This window comes from Crotalus tigris, unplaced genomic scaffold (genome assembly GCF_016545835.1).
Source record: "Crotalus tigris isolate CLP2741 ecotype Arizona unplaced genomic scaffold, ASM1654583v1 scf7180000018057.1800818, whole genome shotgun sequence".
In the NCBI taxonomy this organism is placed as follows: Eukaryota; Metazoa; Chordata; class Lepidosauria; order Squamata; family Viperidae; genus Crotalus; species Crotalus tigris.
In genome coordinates, this window is record NW_024096800.1 from 804,905 (window position 1) to 830,148 (window position 25,244).

A 25,244-nucleotide genomic window follows, 5' to 3' on the forward strand; every position below is an offset into this window, starting at 1 on the left:
ATGTTAAAACTCAAAATTATATACTCTTTAATTATACTTCTACAATGTCACCTTGAGTTCTTGAACATAAATAAATAATTAAATTCACTATTCTAATTAGCATGTTATTTTAATACAGGGTGCACTTCTTTTCCAGGCAAGGACCATATTCATACTTTGTGTAGAGATCACAACCCAAAAAACTGGGGGACTAAAGCAGAGCCTACTATATCTTTGTTTAAACTGTTTAAATATAGCTACTTTCTACTCCTATAGTTACTGAAAATTCTTTTTTTATTATAAAGTCTTTATTTTCTATTTTATAATACATTACAATCTTAAAAATATTTCAGATAAAAAATAAAACAAATTGATACACAACACTTTCGGTATTGCCCACCCATTTCCCCCCAAACCGCATCCACCCCAACCAACTTGCCTCTTTCCCTCTTCTTCCTCTTCCCCACTCTCCACCTCTCCTCAACCTTCCTACTTACTTCTCACCTTCTTCTATCTTCTCACTCCGGATGCGGTCCAGGGGAAATGCCCGAGCAATTCCTCTCTCCAAATTGAAACATTAATATTATATACAGTAAAACTATTTCTACTTTATCTGAACTATTTAAACTTCGACCCATCCACCCCCCCACCCCCCTCCCCCACCCCGACTTCTCAGAGCAAAGTACAGGATTATACAAACATATTAAACATAATCTATTTAAGTTTACTAATTATACAATGAACAAAATCATATTAACCCTTAACTCTCTTCAAACTTTAACATCATAAATTTATAAACAAGTTCATTACTCATAAAATAAATGAAACTTTGTAGTTCCATACTTCTTCTGAACATATTCTATCCATCTTCTCCATACATTAAAATATCTCTCTTGTGAATGGTCAGTTACTGAAAATTCTTGTCACATTAAAAATACAATTTAATAAGAATTTCCAATAGCTTTTGGTAGCTGCACATCAGAGCTTCAAGGTATTTACTCAGCTCTGTGCTATTCAAATCTGAATTATGGAAAAACTGTGTTTTAATATCTATTTGTAATCAAATTTGGTAAATTGGTTATCTGTCTTTTCTTTTGGTCCTCATCTTATTAGCTCTAAATCAAATTAACCTCTAAATCAAATTAACCTCTAAATCAGATATAAAAATATAAAGCAGGGAGAGGGGATCCATAATTTCTTCATTCTACTTGGATTTTTTAAAAAATTAAATGCAGTAAAAAACAGGAAGCAGCTGGCAATATTTATAAAGATGTTCGAGATATCAGACAAAATGGTTGCTAATCAACGTAACAGAGCTGGCTTCAATATGTTACATCAACTTGCATCCCAAAAATGAATAAGCAAATTATCCACAAAGAATAGTTTATTGTGATAGAGGTATTGTATTTACGATACACAACACGCTAAAATATAATAAGGTTTGTCTATTTTTGGCTTAGCGTGTTAATAAAAAATAGCTTAGCATTATCTATGACCCCAGTCAATTTTGATTCACAGGTAGTCCTCATTTAATGTCAGTAATTGGAATCAGAATTTCCATCATTAAGTAATGTGGTCATGAAATACAAAAACATATAATTTCACTGCTTAGTAATATAAATTCTGGCACTTCTGGTTGCCACTGTTAAGTAAATCACAAGTGAGGATGTCACATGGTTGCCATTTGTGACTTCCTGTCATATTGCCCATTGACTTTGCTTATAAGAAGCCAGAAAAAAAGGTCACAAATGGCCATCACATGACCTAAGGATACTGTGATGACATAATTGTAAGCAGGACACCACAATCACATGGCCATAAGGATGCTATGCCAATTTAAATATGAGTTAATAAGTTAACTTCAAATATCGTAAGTGCCATTAATTCAGTACCACTGTAAGTTTGAATGGCTGCTGAATGAGTAGTTGTTAAGTGAGAACCACCTGTATTCATGTCAGAACTGACACTAAATGTGAATCTAGAGTATATACAAATATATACAAAACCTAATTCAGTCCTATACATCTATACAAAGAGTACAAATAAAAGAAAAGAATGACATACTGAGCTTTCTGTCCATCTCTTCACATCTTCTGACTTCGTTAACAAATTTACGTTGGAACACATTCACATCAGGGTTTAGCTGTCAATAAATGCATGTAATTATAATGACATATACTAGCAGTGCTTTTTTTGTAAAAAAAAAAAAAAAAAAGGTGCCAGAACACGTCATACAATCTGCCTTGCCTACCCTACAAGGTTCCATCCAACAAAAGGTGCTGGAACTCCGTTCTGGGCATTCTGTGAGAAAAAAAGCCCTGTATACTAGTATATGTAAAAACCTGAATAGACTGTAACTCTCTGCCCGCAACTTCACATCTACTAATGGCTAATCATTTGGAAGTGAAATTTCAGAAACTAGTTCAACAATCTGAGCCCTGGATTTTCAGAGGACAAAATGGCAGACTGAAGACAGCTCCACAAAAAGCAGAACCAATGACTGCAGCAAAGAAGCCTGCACTTGGGGGCGTAGAGTGGCTCTTCAAATCTCTTTGGACAAAGAGAGGCAGCAGATGGCCTACAAGTGCTCATTCGGCTGCACCTCAAGAGGATATAAAGGAGTGGACTCTGGCAGGTTTTGAGCGCTGAGAGAGAAGAAAATAGTCATCTTGCTCAAACAGTTTGACTTTTAAAAGCAATTGGTGCTTTTAAAAGAACACCAAGTTTGCATATTTCCTTTTCTAATCATATCTGGAAATTGTTTACTTTTCCACTACTAGAAATTTCTGGGATGACAAATCTGAAAATACTTGATGAGTCTTCCTTCAATCCTTAACAATTTTTTTTTAAATTTTGAGCATAAGAACTTTTATAAAAATTGAGATAAACACCAAAAAGTTAATTAAGGCTTTGATTTTAAAAGTTGTAAACGGATTTATTTCTGTAAAATATTTATACAGTCGCTCATCTTATATTGAATTCTGGGCAACTCTCAATTAACAATTAAAACAATATGAGTATGTATGTATGTATGTATGTATGTATGTATGTATGTATGTATGTATGTATGTATGCAGTGCTTTTTTTCTAAAAAAAAAAAGGTGCCGGAACTCACACATGTCATACAACCTGCCTTGCCTACCCTACAAGGTTTCATCCAAAAAAGGTGCCAGAACTCCGTTCTGGGCGTTCTATGGGAAAAAAAGCCATGCATGTATGTATGTATGTATGTACTGTATGTAGCATAAACATTAAAAACATGGCACCAAAATTGTGCATCCACATGCACTACTTCATTAAATCCTCTCATCTACCTCACCTATCCCAGCACTTGAAGGAAAAGCTAAATCTAAAATACTTTTCAGAAGGCTAGGAGGATGGAAGAGTGCCAGACTTCAAGGGGAAAGGGTGTTCCACAGAGCAGAGGCTGCTATAGAAAAGACATGCTACCTAGATCCCATAATATAGCAACATTCAAAGGAAGGGATTAGGAGCATGCCTACCATGGCTGAGCCATTCCTTCTTGCCAGGGCTGAGTCAAGGTAAATTTGAAATAAGGTTTTGGAACTAATTACAAAGAATCCTTCCTATGGGAAAATGCTTTCCTTCCAATTATTTTTAAAAAATAAGACTTTAAAAATTGGACACTAGACAAAACAAAAAGAAACTAAAGACTACAATTAAAGGAAAACAAACTCAACTAAGCAGAATGAAGTAAAATATTTTAACACTGAACACATTAACACAGACATGTCAAACACAAGGCCCGGGGGCCGGATGCGGCCCACAAAGTGGTTTCATGTGGTCCGCAAAGCCATCCTGGAAAGTAGTGAGGGAACGGCCCCCGCTCCCTTGGCTCTGGCCCTGGCTGGGTTCCTTGCCTCCCTCCCTCATCTCAAATATTTTCCCACCACTCTGTAGTTGGAAGGAAGGAAGGAAGGAAGGAAGGAAGGAAGGAAGGAAGGAAGGAAGGAAGGAAGGAAGGAAGGAAGGAAGGAAGGAAGGAAGGAAGGAAGGGAGGGAGGGAGGGAGGGAGGGAGGGAGGGAAAGGAAAGGAAAGGAAAGGAAAGGAAAGGAAAGGAAAGGAAGGAAGGAAGGAAGGAAGGAAGGAAGGAAGGAAGGAAGGAAGGAAGGAAGGAAGGAAGGAAGGAAGGAAGAGGGAGAGTCTGAGGGAAGTCCTGCCTTAGTCCTGCCCTGCTGCCCTTTCACCATCCCCTTGCCCCCTCCTCCTGGCCTATCCTGGGGGGGTCTCCCATCCTATTGCTAAGGAAGCTTTGGATATAAAGCTGGGTCTCCTTCCATGGAGAGGGAATGCGCCTCCCTCTAACTTTGCCCTCGTACCCATTATGAGCAACCTGGCTAAGGAGAGCAAGCACAGCAGCAGCAGCCTTGAGGAGGAGATAAGTGCAGCTGGATGCCTCCTTAGGGAAGTGGGGCTGGGCTTGGTGCCACGGGTGCTTGAGGGCCAGGCTGGACTTTTAACCTCTGCTGTCCACGGGTCCAGGAGCCCACACCACCATTCAGCCCCCCCCCCGCATGGTTTGAGAGGAATGGTGAGGCTCCTCCAGTGGATCATGCCTTGGCACTTGTCCTGGTCCCACCCCCTTCTGCCGGAGACCCTCAGATCTGTCCCACTCCTGCCCAGGCCCCCACAGGCACCTTTAACCCAAATGATGTTGAGCTGGCCATGCCCATCCAATAGGCCACACCCACTCCATCCATGCCCACCCAGTAGGCCACACCCACCCTGGCCACACATAACCGCCCCCCCAAGGGCAACTGCAATGCTGATGCGGCCCTCAATGAAATTGAGTTCGACAACCCTGCATTAACAGATATTTTTGAACAATGGACTCAGAAGTCAATTTTAATAGTGTCTGCCTCTATAAACTGTGTTTAAAAGATGCTGGAAAATGAATAAGTATTACCTGATAAGATTGAGCCTGATTTGAAAATGTGTTTAAAATGACAAGTTACAAAAATAACATAGAAAAAGACATTTACACTGAAATATTGTACAAAAGAAATCGGTGTTTCAATAAATAAAAGAAATAGACAAAACAATGACCTGGATAAGTTTGCTATTTTGGATTTACTATATGAGATGGGACAAAAAAAAAGTTCTAGGAGTTAATTTAAAAGAATAAAAGATCAAGACTGTTAAAAGTAAAAGGAATATAAATTTGATATATTTGATCAAGGTTAAAACAGATACGTTGTTATCTCTGGTAACCTTTAATGGACTTGACAGTTTTATGGATTTGTATGGATGGGATATAGAAAGATCATTTTAAGAGAAGGTGACAAATTATTAAAATTGTTTATACCTATGGTGATGAAGAACAGAATCACTTCTTTATAGATTTATAGATTTCTTTTTCTTTGCTATATTTTTATTTTTTCTTTCTTTTCTATTATTTTTATTTTTGTCTTTTTCCTTTTCTTCAGCTTTTACTCTTTTTGTTTGTATTAGTTTTTACTATTGTAATTGTAATTTTAATAAGATTACTTAAAATGTATAGCAGTTATTCATAGGCCTGAATTATCACATACTTAATTGAAAGATCTCTCATTAATGCCCTTAAAAGAAACAAAAATTCTGAGCATAAAATCATGTTTTTGAAATATAATAATTATATTAATGAATCAAAGCAAACACATACATCTCGAAACTGGACCTTCCCAAGTTCTCCCAATTCACTGACACAGCAGTATGCTGCTTCAGACTGAAGGAAAAGTTGTGCAAGGGTCATTTCCTCACTTCGGAAGAGCTCACCCATGGTGAAAAAAAGAAGCCAGTCAAATTAGGATCAGAATCTTCATATACCTTAAGAAGAAGAAGAAAGCCATTAAGATAAGTTTGCATAAATCCTTCCTGGGGTCTATACATTTGAATTAATTTCAGATCTTAAATTTTACAAATTACTTTTCAATGCATCCGCTGTCGTCCGTAGGCAAGATCAAAAGGAACGCCGGTACACACTGAAACTCATCGACTGCTTTATTGTGTAGCTGAGACAAAGTCAGCACTGGGAGTGGTTTTCTCCCAGTGCATTATATCTATGTGCCCCATCCTGTGCTCCCGCCCCCAATCCCAAACCAACATCCATTCAAATTGAATATATGCCCCACCCTTTCCCTGTGCTCTCCCTTTCCCCGACGGAGCCCCGCCCCCGCGTCCCTCTGTCCATGCGTCCGGTCCGCGCGTCAGCTGCCCACCGCCAAACTCTCCCTGCCTAATGTCCTGCTTGTTGGGTGAACCTCCCCCACCCCTTGCCCACACTGGGTTCGCCTGCAGAGGCATCGCGTTCTTGTTCTGCGGTGACACGCCCGCCGTCATCCGACTCGCCGGCAACAGCTGATGCTCAGGGAATCCCGGGCTTGCCGGCAACAAGTGGACCTCGGGTGCTTCCGGACCCATTAACGGGCCAGTGCTCGTTGGCGTTTGCGCGTTGGCTTGTAGAGGCGTGTCAAAGGTATAGGCCTGCTCGGTTCGGCCGTGAGTCGTGGCGGTGTGCGGCTCGGCAGCTTCTGGGGTTGGTGGGCTGTCGTCTGCTCTCCCCTGTCCCCGATTGCATGGCAAGCCTTTGGGGGCTTGACATTACTCTTGAAGCAGGGGTAAAAATGTTTAAATTCTGATATGACTTTAATAGTGACAAATTATCATGGTGTTCTTAGGAAATAAAAATAATTAGTAGGCTTTATGTGAATTAGGGGAACAGACAATTGGAAAGCCAGAGGGATAGCAGTGAACAACTTCTGTATCACTAGTATACTATCTATTAAATCAGGGGTCCCCAACCTATGCTCCACAGCCTGGCCTGTCAGCCGGGAATAGATGGCGAGCCGCTCCCCATTCATGGTAGTATTACCACATGGGCACTAGTGACCCCATTTGCGCATGCGTGGGGATGCTAGCACCGCTGCCAGCATCACACGGGGCTGGTGGCCTGTTTGCACATGTGCATGACAGCATGCGCACCATGGGTGCGCAGACATCAGCACAGGCTATGCATGTGCGTGGCGCTCATGCATGCACATGCTAGCGCCACCGTTGCGTGCATGGGTAAATGGTCACGTGTGCACACATTTCCCTATTGCCCCCTCTCCTTCAGGGCCACCAAGCCGGAAAGGTTGGGGAACTCTGTATTAAATGACTGTTTTATATGTGGCCATGTGCACTATGAGAGTCATTTTCTGGCATGCTCAGTTTACCCTCAATATCAAGTCTGACCAATAACTTCCAAAAGACTGGCATAACCGATCCATATATCTGTAATTATTTAGAGTCGTGGTGGCGCAGTGATTAGATATAGTACTGCAGGCTAACTCATTGCTCACTCCAGGTGTTCAATTCTGACTGGCTCAAGATTGACTGAGCCTTCTATCCTTGCAAGGTCGGTAAAATGAGGACCCAAATTGTTGGGGGCAATATGCTGACTCTTAAACTGCTTAGCGAGGGCTGTTAAGCACTGTGAAGAGGTATATATGTCTAAGTGCCATTGCTATTTCAATCCTTAGAAGCTGCAATATAACATTACCAGTAGGTTCCAGTGACTTCTATGTACTGTTAATGCCTCTTATGTGCCATTCAAATAATCCCAATTTAGGCAGTTCATTTGCAGATAATTGTAAATTAATCATTCAGCCTTGAACCTAGAGCTTCAAACATCAGCTCATCTCATAACATCAAACAGCATCTTCTATTTTAGAAACACTAATGGTACTTTATAGTTGGCAGCTATTTCAGTGAAGGAGCTTTTTTTTGCCCCTATCATGCTGCAGCAAATTCACCTGTAGCCCAGAGATTGAAATTTCAATTTTCGGAACACACCCTATCCAGAGATCATAGACCAGGGATCCATGGAAGCAAAGAATACATGGTATTGTGGCATCTCCAATAAAGATCATAAAATGCAAAGGCACTAATTATATGCTTATAGACATGAAATTGCTAAGCAAATAGAGATACGTCTAAGCAAATCCATGAAATATTTGAATTCTCATCAACCAAAATGCATTGTTCTCTATCTAGCAAGCATCACTTATTAATTGCTAATGCAAAATACTTTAAAGAATGCCTTTCTATGCTTCCTATTAGTGAATTAAGCATGCCAATAAACAGAATATTATCCACTTGAGAACCTGTAGAACCTGAACAGCTTTCAAAAGATTTGTATTTCCTCTTTTTAGACAATAGGATACACAATAAGTTTTAATTTATGTGTGATATTATGTTTTGCATGAAAAACAATATAGGCAAGCTACCAAAGTTAACTGAAACCACAAGGTACACTACATTCCCAGCCTCCATGACTGAAAAATGTCTAGTGACTATATCGTATTAACAAAACCAGAAAGATCTAGCAATTAGAATAAAAATCAGAATAATAAATAGCCAAAGATCCTAGAGCTAGATATTCCACATTTAGGTTACAAAATTCCAAATTATCACTAGATGGCAGAAAAAGAAACAGATTCTTTGCTGCTGCCTAATGGCCATCCAGATTTGTGCAGCTGATAACATGTTTACAATGAATCAATGATTTTTTTATTCATATATTATTCTCTGCTGCATAACCAAAACCTTTTCCAAATTCCATAATTAACATTTCTGTTTTCAGTAATCATGGGGGGGGGGGAGGGAGTGACACATTTTTGAGAAAGTCATTCCTTCCTATCAAATTAGTACTGCTTTTCAATTTATCTGCATTTCAGATCCTGCCCCATCAGTTCACCAGATGAACGTCAAAAAGCTGCTAGTACCTCGCACATCACTAGGTCTACTGTCCACCCACTCCTGGCATAAATTTTTCACAATTATGGTAAAGAAGTGGAAGGAAAAGATATCAAATATTCCTCCTTCACCAACCATCTTCCATGATCATCCAATTCCAATCCCCAATATCCTTTGATCATAAAAAATAAAACCCCATATGCAAGATTAGAGCAATATAAAACATTAATTCCCTCAAAATGCCTGCCCTTTCAAAAATGCTGACGAAGCGTCCCCTCCTTTCAATGACAACCCAGGTATGGTCGCAAGGAAAAACTTGCTCCACCCAGAAATGACCCCAATGTCCAGCTTCCCCAACCTCAACCGATAAAATCTCTTTTTTCTTCTCCCCTGTTTAATCAAACAAGGATTAAGAGGGCAAGAGACCTAAGCATTAAGCTGGAAGAATGCCAGCATCAAAAGCCCCTTCACATAACCATTCCATCCCGCGAACAGAGATCACCCGACTGCTCCCCCATTAACAAAGAGCATCCTGTAATTCCCGCTCAGACCCTCCCCAGAAGGAGAACCTCCTCCCAAAGCGACCCCACCAACCTACCTTCCCAAGGGTGACCCACAGTCTCAGTCCACAGCTGCCGCCTGAGCTTCCGTCAATGACGTCACTACGTAAAAACGTAACTCCCTCCTACCGGACGGCTGGAAAACGGGCACGATCCGGCCTTCTGCTCTTGGATCCGTTCTTCCGCTGGTGGGCGGGGCGTCCATTTTGTTGCTTGGATGGGAAGATAGCGACGGCCTAGTTCTTCAGTGGTCCGTCTGCACGGAGAGATATGTTACTCGTCGGGAGTTACGTTGTTATTTTTCTTTCGATGGACAGAGGATTTAATCCGAAAAACGGGATTCATCCCCACATTCGCCCTTTTTCGGATCTGGGGCAATGAAGGGGACAACTCTGATCGGGCTTTTTCAATGCCCAGGAGATCTCTCAGGCTCCAACTCTCGCAATTCTAGTTCAAAGTAGCTACAGAGCAGCAATTAAAGAAGATTTATTTATTTATTTCTGTGTAATATTTTTGGATATTGCTTTATGTACAAAAATATTTCAGAGCCATTTAGAAAATAGGATACGCAAGAGCAATAGAATACTGTTACCCAATATTTAGTATTCACATTTATGTATGAATACAATTTCTTTGGAAATGATGCAACACATTGGGGTGTTTTTGTGGGTTTTTATGATTAGCAAAGCTCTCTAGTTTTCTTTTGAATTTCGTTTTAATAATTTTGTATGCCACCCAAAGTCATGATGTCTGTATTTGGCAGCCATATATATATATTAGATAAATAATTCATCTTCACGAAATGATGCATAAATTTACCTAGCCATTGAGGGGTTGAAGTTATTAATTCACTACATAACTAATTTACAAAATGTTGCAATGATACATTTACAACCCCTGTAAGTCTTGATTTCTTAAATTCAGAAATGCATTTTACTATGTCTTATAACTGCATCCCTTAATAAGAGTAATTATTGGAACTGGAATATTCTTTATTGGCCAAGTGGGATTGGACAACAAGGAGTTTGTCTCCTGTGCATAAACTTTCAGTATACATACAAACATCGACATTATAAATCATAAATCATAAGATACAATCATAAATCATAAGATATCAATAGGAAAAAGTAGGGAAGGTGAGAAGATGACAAGGATAATAACAATATAGTTGTACTATATGGATAGATATTCTTCAGGCATAAGACAGTACTATGGAAGTTAGATGTTTAGCAGAGTGATGGCATGGGTGGGGGGGGGAAACTATCTTTGTGTCTATTTGTTTTGGCATGCAATGCCCTATAGCAGTGTCCTGAGAGGAGAGGTTGAAATAGGTTATGTCCAGGATATGAGGTATCTGTAGATATTTTCTCAATCCTCTTTTTGTCTTGTGCAGGATACAGGTCCTCAATGAAAAGTAGTCTAGTTGCAATTGTTTTTTCTGCAGTCTTAATTATCCATTGAAGTTTGTACCTGTTTTGTTTGGTTGCTGGGTCAAACCAGTTATAGAAGTACAAATGACAGATTCAATAATTCCTCTGTAGAACTTTATCAGCAGATCCTTGGGCAATCTGAGCTTTCTCAGTTGATTCAGGAAGAACATTCTTTGTTGTGACTTTTAAATGATAGTTTTAATGTTAGGGGTTCATTTCAAGTCCGGGCAGATTATAGAACCCAGAAACCTGAAAGTCTCTACTGTTGTTTCTGTATTGTCTAATATTGTAAAAGATGGTAGAATAAGAAAGCTTCTCCTAAAATCTACTGTCTCTACAGTTTCAAGTGTGTTCAGCTTCAGATTGTTTCGACTATACCACAGGGCCAGTTGTTCAGCCTCCCCTCTGTATACACACTCATTGTCCTCTGGAATGAGACCAATGACTGTTGTATTATCTGCAAACTTCAGTACTTTAACAGAGGGATCCTTGGAGATGCAGTCATTGATATAGAGAGAAAAGAGTAATGGAGAGAACACATAGCCTTGGGGGGGGGGCTCCTGTACTAATTGAATGTGTATTCAATTTGATTTTACCTAGCTTCACCTGCTGCTTCCTATCTGTTAAACAGCTTATAATCTACAAGTGTGGTCAGGTATACATAGTTAAGTCAGTTTACAGAGAAGGATTTGTAGAATGATGTTATTGAATGAGCTGAAGACAAATAAAGAATAACATGGATTGTATTATACATTTATTATTTTAGAGAGAATGTATGATAATGTGAATGCTTGTTCTGTATGAATATAGCTTGGTTACTTGCTGAATACAAGTATAAAAGTATATGATAAGGAAAATGTGATAATAAATGGAATGCTTAGGAGTGGTGCTGAAAATAAGATAGGATGGGCTACATTACCTTGGTTGTTTATTGTACTTATGAATCAATATATAAAGAATGCTTCCAGTGATTTGAAAGGTGTGTCAGTTGGGGATATAAATGTATATGTTCTTGTGTATGTTGATTAATGTATACATTCGGTTTATTGATCATGTGACCATGGAGATGCTGCAACAGTCATAAGTGTGAAAAATAGTCATAAGTCACTTCTTTCAGTGCTGTTCTAACTTCATCAGTCAAAGATTACCTGTATAAGAGAGCAGGATACATTGTGCTTTCAAGTAAGTTTTGACTCTTGATGAGTGTCTTTGCAGGTTTTTTGGGCAGCATTTTTAAAGTGGTTTGCCAGTTCCTTCCTAAGGTTGAGAGAGAAAGTTATTGGCCTGCCGACAGCCTCATCCAGTTCCTTCATTCCATAAGCCTCGGGACCTCTCCTCTGCTTCCTTTATATATATATATATGTGTAGTATTTTTTTTCTTCCTTGTATTCTTCCCCAAGTGCAGGAAATATCTTTTTTTTCAGATCAACAAGATGCTGATCCATTGATTGCAACAGTAATTGATTGACTGGCTTGTCACCTGAGCCTGACCCAGGATCTGTATGAATAAATAATGATATCTGATGTAGTTTTGGCAACTGAATTGTGTGTTTTTATGCAGTTTTTATATATATATATATATATATATATATAGGTCTTTGGTTCGGGTTTTCTCCCGCGTAAAATTGGAAGTGTCTTGGCAACGTTTCGACGAAGTCTCATTCGTCATCTTCAGGCTGGTGCTTTCAGCTTCGTGCTTTGAACAGCAATCTGTGGTCTTAGCTGTTTCTTCCTTTCAACTGCCAGTGGGGGTATGAACTGATTGGGTGGGAGCTTGGCTGTGTTCTGATTGGGTGGAGGTGTGTTCTGAATGGTTAGGGACTTGGCTGTGCTCTGATTGGCTGGGGGAGTGTTCTGTTTGGTTGTGCTCAGGCCAGTCTGAGCTGCAGAGGGGTTTAAGATTTTGGGCTGCCTTGCTATTTTTTGGCTTCTCGTTCGTGGTCGTGTCTCCTCTTCATGGAGGGTGTCAGTTTGCTTCATGTATGGATTGGAGGGGTTTAAAGTGGCTAATGATGCAGCTGTGGTCTGGCTTCTGGTTTGTGGTCGTGCCTCGTCATCGGTGTGGCTTTGGGTTTGTTTTTTGCGTGGATGTGTGGTGGTGACATCCTGTGTGGTTTTTGTGAGTGTGGGTCTGGTATCATTTTTTGTGTTAGGGAGTCGTTTGTCAATAAGGGCGGGTTTCCAAATGGCTGGTAGGCGGGAGGTATCATCTCGCTTGTTCATGCTGTGTGGGCGTTTTTCTATCTCGATGGCTTCTCTGATTATTCTGATTATTCTGATCCTCCATAAACACAACATCAAAACAGCATTCTGCACAAACAGAAAAATATCCACCATCCTTAGAAACCCCAAAGATAAAATTGAATTAGAAAATCAAGGAGTATACGAAATCCCATGCACCACTTGTCCCACCACATACATTGGACAAACCAACAGAAGAATAAGTGCACGCATTGAAAAAAATAAGAACTCAGTCAAAAAAGAGGAACCAACATCTTCCCTGGTCCAACACCTTAAAGCCACAGGACATGAAATTGACTTTAAAAATACCAGAACCATTGCCAAAAGTGAACATTTTAATAACAGAATAATCAGAGAAGCCATCGAGATAGAAAAATGCCCACACAGCATGAACAAGCGAGATGATACCTCTCGCCTACCAGCCATTTGGAAACCCACCCTTATTGACAAACGACTCCCTAACACAAAAAATGATACCAGACCCATACTCACAAAAACCATACAGGATGTCACCACCACACATCCACGCAAAAAACAAATCCAAAGCCACACCGATGACGAGACACGACCACAAACCAGAAGCCAGACCACAGCTGCATCATTAGCCACTTTAAACCCCTCCAATCCATACATGAAGCAAACTGACACCCTCCATGAAGAGGAGACACAACCACGAACGCGAAGCCAGAAAATAGCAAGGCAGCCCAAAATCTTAAACCCCTCTGCAACTCAGACTAACCTGAGCACAACCAAACAGAACACTCCCCCAGCCAATCAGAGCACAGCCAAGCCCCTAACCATTCAGAACACACCTCCACCCAATCAGAACACAGCCAAGCTCCCACCCAATCAGTTCATACCCCCACTGGCAGTTAAAAGGAATAAACAGCTAAGACCACACATTGCTGCTCAAAGCACGAAGCTGAAAACACCATCCTGAAGATGACGAATGGGACTTCGTCGAAACGTCGCCAAGACACTTCCAATTTTACATGGGAGAAAACCCGAACAACCAAAGACCTACATACAAATACCCGCGAAAACCTCAAAAAACTTTTTTATATATATATATATATATATATATATATATATATATATATATATATATATATATCTTCCATATATATATCTTCCATATATATATATATATATATCTTCCATATATATATCTTCCATATATATATATATCTTCCATATATATATATATATATCTTCCATATCCTGCCTGGGATTTATAGAAATTGAAGGATTGAACATTTGCAAGGCACTGGATGTGGAAGTCTGATTTGAGCAATAAAAATGATGTGCTGTACATCAATACCTCGACAAGATACCTATTCTTTCATATGTGATAAAAATGTATCAGAATTAGTTAATATTGTCAAATGGACCAGTTGTTGGATTCACTCACTATAAGGCCATTTACATTGTTCATAAGGAATGTCATAAAGAATTCCTTGAATGCATTCAGACTAGGTACATTATTTGTATTCCAGGTTAAATGTCTGTGGAGATTCTCAATATTCCGGGTCATAGTTGTCCCAAAAGGCAACTGAATTTCCTTGGTTTTTTCATTGAGAAGTGAAATGTTTTCAAGGAAAACAGTCAAGACGTTAAGTTGCCTTTTGGAAAAGCGCCTTTGGGTCTACTTCAGGCTGCTTTTTCCTGATATGCTGGAGCCATCTTTTAATTAATTAATTAATTTTTATACTGCCCAGCTCCTCTACAAGGTGATTCTGGTTGGCTATATAGAGTCCATCAATGTCACTTGCACTCTTAAAGCCACAGAATTTTCTCATCAGTACAGTGTTGCCTATGCTGGTAGGAGTAAGAAACAACAAATTCTAGTTACTGGGAGAAGATTTTCTTTTGTAAAGCCAGTGACTTATAGCTGCTTTACAATAATTAGGGGGATGGTTAGCTCTCCTTTTTTTCTAAGGGCTACTTTTGAACCATGAATTCCAACCAAACAAATGTTTGCTCTTTTATTTTTCCTATCCACTTTTCCTTTTTTTTCTTGGGTTCTTTTAGACCAGTGGTTCTCAACCTTTTTAATGCCGTGACCTCCAACCGGTTGTAAGTCGAGGACTAAACCGGTCGTAAGTCGAGAACTTCCCAACCGGTCATAAGTCGAGGACTTTCCCTGGCCGGGAGTGCCGCACATGCATGGTGCCACCCCCTGTGCTGGCCGAGGTGTAGCTGGCAAGCAGCAGAGACGGAGCAGGCCGACCACCGGCTGGGCCACCAGCTGGCCCAGCCCAAGGGAGGTAAGGCACCCACCGGAAAAGGGGGAAAAAATGGCAGCAGGCTTGCTTGGCAACCCCAGTGAAATGGTCGATCGACCCCAAATGAAGTCGCGACCCATAGGTTGAGAACCGCTGTTTTAGACAAATGCCAAGATCAGTCAGTGTCTGTCATTTCCAAACTGGAACTGGAAGGATTTATTATGGATTTTTTTTAAAGAATACAGAAACTGTGGAATTCATGGAAGTATGCTTCCTAAAATCTTTTGGAGTACCTTGGTCTAAATAATAAAAATATCCCACCTAAATCAAGAACTTTTCTTTGTATTCTGATATGTTCATACATTCATGATCATTATGGAATTCATTTCCACTCATACAGCTTTCATTTGAATTAAAGAGAAGTTTCTCCATGAGATCCATAGCATTTGATCACATTGGAAAGCATGCAGAATAATCCTCAGTTTTGTTTATGGCAAATTACTAGTCTAGAATTGCTTCATCTCCATAAAATGGCAACTGCTGTTGCAGGCAACAGTTAATAAATACTGTATATTAAACAACAAGCCTATGCTAGCTAGTTTCTTTTTGCATCAAAAAGTTTCATTTTTAATCCAGATAGATGTTTCTGAAGTACATTGGAGCTGTATGTGCATGCTGTTTTGACCACGTATCTCTAGCACAGCTAAATTCAGTTGTATTACCAGTTGTGTATGCTGAGTGATCCAAGCTGTGTGTGTGTCCTAAACTGTCACTGAATGCCTTTAAAAGGAAATATGAAACTTTAAGCTGGCCTGGCTCAACACAGAAATTTCTGGGTTATCCCAGCTGTACTCTTCCGTGCAGCTGTTTCCCATCGAGCCACTGTTACATATTCACTGATATTCACAGAGTAGGTGGTTTTTCCATTATCAGTTTTGTACAGAATATTTGTTCCCCTCCTCCCTCTAGATTCCTGAGAAATTTTGCTAAGAAATCATTGCCCTCCCACCACCTATTAAGCAGCAGAGGCTGTTGGAGTTTAGATTTTTGCATTCCTCTGTGAGGGAGTGAGCAAACGCTCAAACATTGCCTGTGCTCACATGTTAAAGCTGTTGCCTTCTCTCCAACTATTTTAATCATTGTAGAAAAAAAGGGGTGGGTCAACAAGGCATTTGGCAAGAGCGTCCTTTCCTTCAGTTGAGGTGGAGTCAACCAATGGCCTCAGAGCCTGGAAAATTTTGCAGGACAGTTTCCCCTGACAGCTTTGCAAGGATTGTACTATTTCAATTGAAGCATAAATCCACACGCTCAGCTCTTGGCTTCTGGCTGGTCTCCCAGAACTGAGAGATCTCAGTTTCAGCCTTCACTCCTCTGTCTTGTCACTATAGTGTCAAGCTTCTCCAGATTTTCCTAGTCAGAACTCTTAAGTGACCATGGCAGACACCACCCTCCATATCGTCGAGCAGCCAACTGTATCTGAGGCTTCAGAGGAGCCAGCTGCTGAGGAACCCATTAAATCTGACCAGATCAATGGTGTTATGGTGCTTACCCTTTTGGACAAGATTATTGGGGCTGTGGATCAGATTCAGCTGACCCAGACTCAATTGGAAGAGAGACAGCAAGAAATGGATGGTGTAGTGGCCAGCATCCAGGGAGAACTGGCTAAACTCACCAAAGCTCACACCACCACCAGCAATACAGTCAATAAGATGTTGGAGAAAGTCCGTAAAGTCAGTGTTAATGTGAAAACTGTCCGACAAAATCTGGAAAAACAAGCTGGACAAATCAAGAAGTTAGAATCCAATGAGACGGAATTGCTGAAGCGTAGGAATTTTAAAGTCATGATCTACCAGGTAAGAGGCTATTTAATCTCATCTATTTACTTTTTTATAGTTGGCCTTTAACGGTGCCAAAACAGATTATTGCCTCTTTCTTTTTTTGTATAGAGCTTTCCAAAGCTTCTTTGTTACTAAACACCATTTATTGCACCTTCAAAAGTTATCCCATTTCTGAAATCTTGGAGAGAAAAAGGACTGAATGCTATACATATTTCACTGCCCAAGATTTTGCTAAGATTCCAAAATTGGCCTGCATGCCCATTTAAACCATGGAAGAATTTGATCAAAATCAGAGAGAGAGATTTTTAATTGTTTCATAACATAGAAGGGAACCAACCTTTCTCATTAATAGTTACAGAATTAGAAATATTTTTTTAAGTTTCTCAAATATTCATATTAACTTCGTTTAGGAAAGAAATCTCTATGCCTTATTGCCACTTTGCAGAGAAGTTGTGTTGCAGAGAATACTGTATAAATTGTACTTTTTGAGGATGGTAACAAGCATAAAGTTATGTTTCCTGATGTAATATTATTTTGTCCTTGTCTTTATGTCCTAGAATTCTTTGCCACTTTGGTGAAAAGCAGCTTTGTTCTGCATTGTAGTTCCCCCCCCCCCTCCACACACACACACAATTCTGTCTCATTTCCTGGCCAGCTTTAAATTTGTTAATATCAAACAAACAAAAACATGTAATTTCAAGCCAGTCTTCCTTTTCTCTTATGGTCTAAGCTTTTATAGTCTGTATAAAGAAAAACAGGGCATCATAAATTAAATTAAGATTAATTAATTAATCATAGATTAAGTCATATTATTGGGACAATTTTTTTAAAAAGTTCAGCTGAGCTTCTTTTTTATCTGAGGGTGAAATGTGCAAAATATAGTTGCATTTTTACTACCACAACATACAAGGAGATTGGGTTATATCTGTTTGAGGAATCCATCAAATAGCTGACTGATATAACCCACTGATTCATGTCTTGAACATTCTCAATTATATCATGCCTCAAAGGCAGGAATACTCCAGATTATATTAACTCAATTCAACAGTTAAAAATTATTCTTAATTGGAAATCACTGAAATAGAGTTTCAGGGCTCATTGGATAAGAAATGGAGAAAATAAAAGGAAGGAATTAAAACATTTTAAAATCAGTCTATATCATTACTTTACAAGTATTAAAGTTTGCCTCCCCTAAAATTATGACAAAATTATCTTGGATTGCCATTAAACAGCCTGATTTTGAAAAAATGTCATACTGTGGAACATAACTTTTCAGATTTTATAAAATAGATTTGTTTGTTTGCTTGGTATATTGAATTTTGAAATAGGCATAGCATACTCATTATGTTAATGAATCTGATAGTGGCTGTGCTAGAAGTTAGACTGCAAGTTCTTAAATCACACCAAAGTACTCCCTAAGAGATGGCATTAAAGCAAATAATGTTCAGCGTTACATCTGAAATATGAGACTAATAGAAATGATAACTTGCAATATGGAAACATTCTTAGGTGGATTATTTTTAAAAATCTCTATATAAAATGCATATAAAGTGTAATTTAATATCTAATCAAGAATTAAGAGTGTAGATTTTGTTTTACTTATTTGTGCATAGGCTCAATTTGAAAGTGGGACACTATGAGTTCAAGTCCTGCCTTAGCCATGAAAGGCAGATGGGTGAATTTGGGCCAATTATACTCAGCCCAGCCCACCTCACACGATTGTTGTTGTGGAGAAAATAGAAAGAAGGTATGTTGGATATGTATGCCACCTTGAGGTATTTGTAAAAATAATAAATACATAAATAGAAATAAAATGACCATTATTTTTCCCAATCCCATTAGCTTTATTTATTACAATGAAGAAAATAGTGTTGTTATAAGAGTAAATGATAATAGAATGATGGCTTTTGTATACTACAAAAAAACAGTAGAACCAATGATTAAACTGTAATTATTTCAGAGTGAGTAGAGAGCTGGCAGGCTAAAGATAACTGCAGAATTAACTTTGCCACATAGATTCATCATAGCGCAAGAATCACAACTGACCATATGGGTGATGGGAAAAGCTGCTGATTGATATTTTCTAGAACTTTGCTTTTTTGCAACACAACTTTTCTATTTATACAAAAAAGGAGGATAGATTTCCTTTCAAAGAGGCTTTTTAAAAAATATCAGCCTCAGTCTTTGCTGTTGCTTTGGATGCTTCTCGCCCTGCCTGACACAGTGTGTTTTGTTTCAGAATAGCTCTGGCATTGATTACTGTTTGGGCTGGGGATTAAGCCATGCTGCTAACATACTAATGTTCTCTGAATTGTAGCTATAGGGCTTGCACCACTTTTAATATGTTCCCAACCAAACAAGTTTGGGACCTATAACATGATTTGAACATTTAAGAGGGTGTTAGTAATATGTATATTCATGGGGCAAAATTGAATTGCTGGCAAACTAGGTTGATACCTTGATCCTGGAAGAAATATACTGTTGAACACATCAGAGGCAGCATTTTTTAGAAGTTATTAAAACAGTTGTTTCTCTAGGTGTAATCCTGTGACTATCTTAAAATGTACTTCTGTTATTGCTTAAAACAAATAACACAGGAGCTCACGGTGCCTAAGTGGAACCTGGTATTTTCAAAATAAAAGACAACTTCTATTCCACCTCCATTGAGGATTGAAATGTAGGAAAGTTAGGATTATTTGTTTATTTATTCATTCTCTTCTCTTGACATAATAGGATTGCAGTCATTATTTATTTAGGGCAAAACCCATCAAAACTTGCCTATACAGGTAATCTTAGTTCAGCAACTCAGTCATTAAATGAAGTAGATGTTAAGTAAAACTGTGACTGTGCTTACAATCTTACTTCAGTTTTCCTTTTCCTCCCTGCAAAGATCATAAATGTGGGCATTGGTTGCAAAGTTACTTTTGCATCATTGTCATAACAGCCAAGGATCACTGTACAAGACTGGCACTAAATGAGGACAATCTGTGCAACATTATCTGAAGTCAGTCATAACAATGGAGCTGGACATTTATTAAGCTATACTTAAGAAGGATGGCTTGATACAAAAGTAGTCAAGACAACTACACTTTTAATAGGTGTGCAGAAAAAGAAATTTAAGTCATTATATTTTTCATATAATTTTAATTTCCCCTGTCACGTTCTTTATTCTTTACACATTTATATAATTATCAATTGGTGTTTGCCACTCAGTAATGTTTTGAAAGAAACTTTGTTCATTACAGCACACTGAAGAGCCATGATAAAAGTATTTGCTTTGCTAATAACAATTTGCCTGAGTTTCATAGTTTTGTTTTCAAATGTGCACTGAAATACCTGAGAATGTGTAGAGAATTTAACATTTAAAATGTGGATCACTTCTTTATAAAAAGAGAATAAGGGTGTGGCAGTTTTTCTGAAAATGATTTTTCTAAATTAATCACATCGTGTAATTACATTTTATGAGTACCTCTATTATTATATCCTAAGAATGATGTTTGCTTTCTTCTTTTGGTGGCTGAGAGCAATTAAGTGATGCTCCAAACTTTCCAAGTACTTGTAGCATTTTTCCAGATGAATTAATAATTTTTGTTTGCATAGTTCTGCATAGCATTTTTGTTTCTCCTTAATTTTTATTCATTTGTGGGGGCAAATCTCTTAGCATTTTTCAAAGCAGTATTGGGACTCATTAATTTTGTTCACCATTGTCTTGCCAGATTTTTGTTTTGCACATATATTTAAAAACATCTTACTGACGCAATTTTGAAAAATAAGCAAAACAATTCTCTAAAATAAAGATGAAATATACATAGTAATGGAAAACAATTTTTCTGCAGGAATTTCCAGAGGGGTCCATATCAGAGTTACCATTCAGTTCTAATGCCACTTGTTCAGCTATGTCAATGTCAGCATCTAGCACATTTCTCTCTTCCAGGAGAACAAAAATGGTTAAATGCAAAAAACACTGGGACTTTCCATATTCCCTTTTTCATGCTGTTCCATGAATCCACATACTGCTGCTATTGTACTATACTTTGAAATCTGTCCTTTATATCTGCCAATATTTTTATCCATCTAGTCAAACTATAAGAGAAGCCAGCATTAATTTTCTTATAGGTATGAAAAGCAAATGTATAAGAGAATCCATAAGAACCTAGTGGTGTCTTGAATCCAGCAAAATCCAGTGCCCAAAGGAAGCATCTAGTGCAGAATTATTACCTCCCCACCCCCTCTTGGATTTCCCAAGTTCTGATATTCAAAGCCAGAGTTGTAGACTTAGCCATTTTGAATAAGCCCAAACCACAAGAGGTTCTATTAGTATGCAAGTGAACGGTTATAAAGACTAGCATGAATTTACCGTAGCATAGCAGCCTCTTTATAAGAACAGTTGAATTTCCTTGAATGCTGCAGGCAGATTTTGACAAATAACCTTCTGCCCTTCAGCATAAAAAAAAACCCAATTAAAGTACACAAATCCCTATAAGGCCATGACTGTGTTTTCCCTTGGGGGGAAGCTGTGGGATTGTTCTCTTCTGTCTATTTTCAGTATCATTCACGGCCTTGATGTAAAAGTTTCCCAAGAGATGCTTAGAAAATTTAGCTCAGTGCAGCATCTCACAAAAATCATTGGCTTCTTGCAAAATATTTCCAAGGTTAGCTCCTTCCCGTAACACTTAAAAAAATGCATAATGTTATTTCTTGGTGGTGTCTCATATACTAAATTATACTGGTGTTTATTAATAAATTGCTGCTTCTATTGCTGTTGTTTTAAAGCATCCCTGGCTGAAAAAACGGCCTTGTTGGAATGTAGTTTGCATTGTTGCAGTAGACTGAGTTCCCCAGTTATTAATTAGCTCATAGGATAGGACAGGGATGGCGAAACCTTTAGAGACCGAGTGCCCAAAAAACCCCCTGCCCCCGCTCCGCCTCCAACCCTGCCTTGCTCCACCCCACCCGCCCCCTGCCCTGCCTACCCGCAAGGATATGCACTGCCTCCATGGCCCGCAGCAGATCACCAAGGCAGCCCTGTAGCACCATGGCAGCCACGCCCCCTGCCCACACCCCACAGCATCATCTGCACACTATGAGGTGCGAGGGCGGAGTCGTGTCCCTGCTGCCCGGCTATGTCCTTGGCTGCGCTCCTCCTTGTGGGCTGCACCCAGGGGCGATTCTTCTCCAGGGAGGCTGCTGGAGAGGAGGGGGCCACGGGGGAGGCGAGGCTGGGGCGACGGCATGTGTGCCCACAGAGAGGGCTCTGAGTGCCGCCTCTGGCACCCGTGCCATAGGTTCGCCACTACTGCAATAGGAGATAAACTAAAGGAAGCATCTTTTCCTAATAGTGCTCAGCATAAGATACTGTAGTTAGAAATGGGGGGGGGGACACAGACAGCCACTTGTGTTGGACTAAAGGCTCTTTGAAGCAAGCAATCATCTCTTGGTTTATACAATGCCACATATGTCAATCGTGCTGTTTAAATCATAAAAACCCAATAACCAGCCATACTTGCAGATGCCACAAAACTGAATGTAGTAAAGTTGAAAGAAATTGTATTGCACACTATGGTTTGATGTTGACAGTGAAAATACTTGATACCACAAATCATTAAAATAAACTATGATGCAATTTACCTTTTATACATTCATTTAGCATTGTAAATTTAGTTTCATGTAGACAGCTTTTGCTCCTGTTCTTGAAATACAGTGCATTTCAGGTCACAGTTACAGTCTATATGATTTTTATGGAATAGACAGAATGAGATCATATTATTTGTCTGATTTTATATGTTCACAGATCACAACAGTTCTGGATGGCTTACAAAATTATATTAAATAATGCAAAAATCAATAATATAAAAATAATACACAATCTAAGAAGCATTCATGATAAGGCTTTTGCTTAAACAACCAAATGTCTTCAGCTGATTTGATACAAGAATCACATTATAAAGGTCTATATTTTTTTTCTGAACAAATATATAGATTTCATAGGCATTGCAGAGACATAGGCAAATAGTGTCTATTCCAAAGCAACAGAAATCTGATATCTCATCCTCCTAAATCTTAAAATTGTTTTGCACATGCTGCCAGTTAAAATTAATTTTTCATCCTATGTGTTAGGAATTAGGTATGTCTCCGTGTATTCCAGTAACTCTTTGTAAAATTGGAATAAAAACAATTATATTGTTTTGACATCAACTTCTGGATTATTCAGAACATTATTTTTCTTTATTGTTATAACACTATGGTGAGATAATGAGAATTTATTACAATAAGATTATCTCATGGCTATAATTGTATTACATATGTGAGATGGAGAGATGAGAAAGCATGGAAGAAAATTGCCAAATCTTAAGAAGAATCATTTGGGAAAGCTTTGAAAATACGTAGAAAAACATGATCCAAAAACAATTAAAAATTCTTTGTTACAAAAGCAAACAAACTCTACCTACATTCATGTATAGCATTCTGGAGTTAATTTACAATCTAGCATCTTTCGACAAGACAGAACAAAGTCCAAAGCAACAGACTTTTCTTTTGTTGATTTTGTTTCATGTTCAGGAAGGAAGAGCATGTTAAACATTTAGAATGAACAATCTCTAGATATTTAGACTACACTTTAAGACAAGTAGGGTGGATGTTGGTGCATGTTTCCACTCCCTCTTCTGCACAGTGTCTCTAAGTTAAGGACAACATCAGGAAGGAAAAAGCTTTGAAATAAGCCAGCTGGCCTGTTTATTTTAAAAGTTAAGAGGATTACATTTTGAAAATATTTTTTCACAGAGAAATCTGAGTTATTTTTAAGATATAAGCTTCTAGTATGTCATTAGTAAGTATAACCTTTGGTCTTAATTTATAAATTAACCTAAGATTAGATTATTAACAAGGGGGGAAATGGCATGGTTTAACACATTGTTCTGAGGCTAGAGTTGTTTGGAGTCTCTTGATACATCCACTCCAGAGATAGACTTTAGGACGCCTTAACCTTCAATTAACCAATCCACCACAGAGACTCATCCTCCAGGTTGCCCATCACAATCATCAATGAGCTCAGGGAGAACCCACAGAGGAGATGGAAAGTTAATATCCTTTTCTTTAAAAAATTCTGCTTTTCATGTAGAAATGGACCCTCTTGAGTAATACAGTTTTCTGACATAAAAGCTTCCAATAGGTGACAAACTTTGATGGAACAAATTATTTTGACTGACTTATTCAATAGTATACAGACTTCTTGACTAGGAAAATAAAACACGATAACATTTTATGTTGCTTTCTTAAATGTGGTGGATACTATCATACCCAACATGTTCTCTGTACTGTACAGTACATAGGACTATCCAATCCAACTCCAGATTAACAATAAAAAAGAGGAAAGAGTAGATCCCTTAAAATTACTCATCAGGAGCTAGCATCTGGATAGCTAATGGAGTTATATTTTAAACCAGTTCTGCACAACATTTTTGAAAACTCAAATTCATTGCTGCCAAAGATTGCCAGCACTGCTGTTACTTTGAAAAACACAATGCTCCATTGCTATTGTCATACTGCTCTACCAAACAACTGATTGGAACATCATCTATCTATCTATCTATCTATCTATCTATCTATCTATCTATCTATCTATCTATCTATCTATTTATGTTATTTATAAAGCTGCTGATTACAAAAGAGCACGTCTTCACAAGAGCATGATTTCACAAGAGTGTGACTGAGTGGCATACAATAGCAAGTTAAAAAAATCCATTGTGATTCTTTTTCTTCTATGAATTGTGCAGGCCTATTGTAAACTATCAGGAGTCTTTGCAAATCAGATGTTATATAACAAGGACTCTCAAGCTTTTTTTACTCATGACCTCCTACTGAGCCTCATTCACCTCTTTGACATCCTGTCCCTGGACATGCCTGGAAATATGACTTGGCCTCTTGAGGGGGGATATGGCTCACATTGAGAACCATTGGTATATTACATTTAAAAATAAAAATAAAAAATTCAAATGAACCTCTACATATAAATTATAATTGATGGTGATGCAGTCTTGGATTTGAAATATCTAAAAGTAGAGTGGAATTACCTAAATTCTAACTGTACAAATAATGGGACATGACTTGAACCATCACAATATCTATGCAGGATTCCTGATCATCTGTGATGAGCAATTGTGCTTTCTAGGCAAAGAGTGGATATAGGCCACAAATACCTAAGATATGTAAAAATAGGGAAAGACTATCATTTTGGG

The 25,244-nt window shown here is 38.6% G+C and overlaps 2 protein-coding genes across 10 annotated transcripts in view; one reads left to right on the forward strand and one right to left on the reverse strand.

The window, feature by feature from the left end:
• Positions 1–9,465, reverse strand: part of ATP6V0A1 (ATPase H+ transporting V0 subunit a1) — a 61,059-nt gene extending 51,594 nt beyond the window's left edge. For all 9 annotated transcript variants that reach the window (XR_005557164.1, XM_039347236.1, XM_039347235.1 and 6 more), the window contains exons 1-3: positions 9,315–9,465; positions 5,643–5,806; positions 2,044–2,122 (exon numbers count right to left, since the gene is read on the reverse strand). Coding sequence is in view for 8 of the 9 variants with exons in the window: in XM_039347236.1 (XP_039203170.1) it covers positions 2,044–2,122; positions 5,643–5,759 (196 nt within the window). In the remaining variant the exon portion in view is untranslated. The remainder of the gene's footprint in view (positions 1–2,043; positions 2,123–5,642; positions 5,807–9,314) is intronic.
• Positions 9,466–16,336: 6,871 nt separating this feature from the next.
• The window catches only part of CAVIN1 (caveolae associated protein 1), a 32,834-nt gene continuing 23,926 nt past the window's right edge, over positions 16,337–25,244 (forward strand). The window contains exon 1 of the mRNA XM_039347238.1: positions 16,337–17,025. Within this exon, the coding sequence (XP_039203172.1) occupies positions 16,606–17,025 (420 nt within the window). The 5' untranslated portion in view covers positions 16,337–16,605. The remainder of the gene's footprint in view (positions 17,026–25,244) is intronic.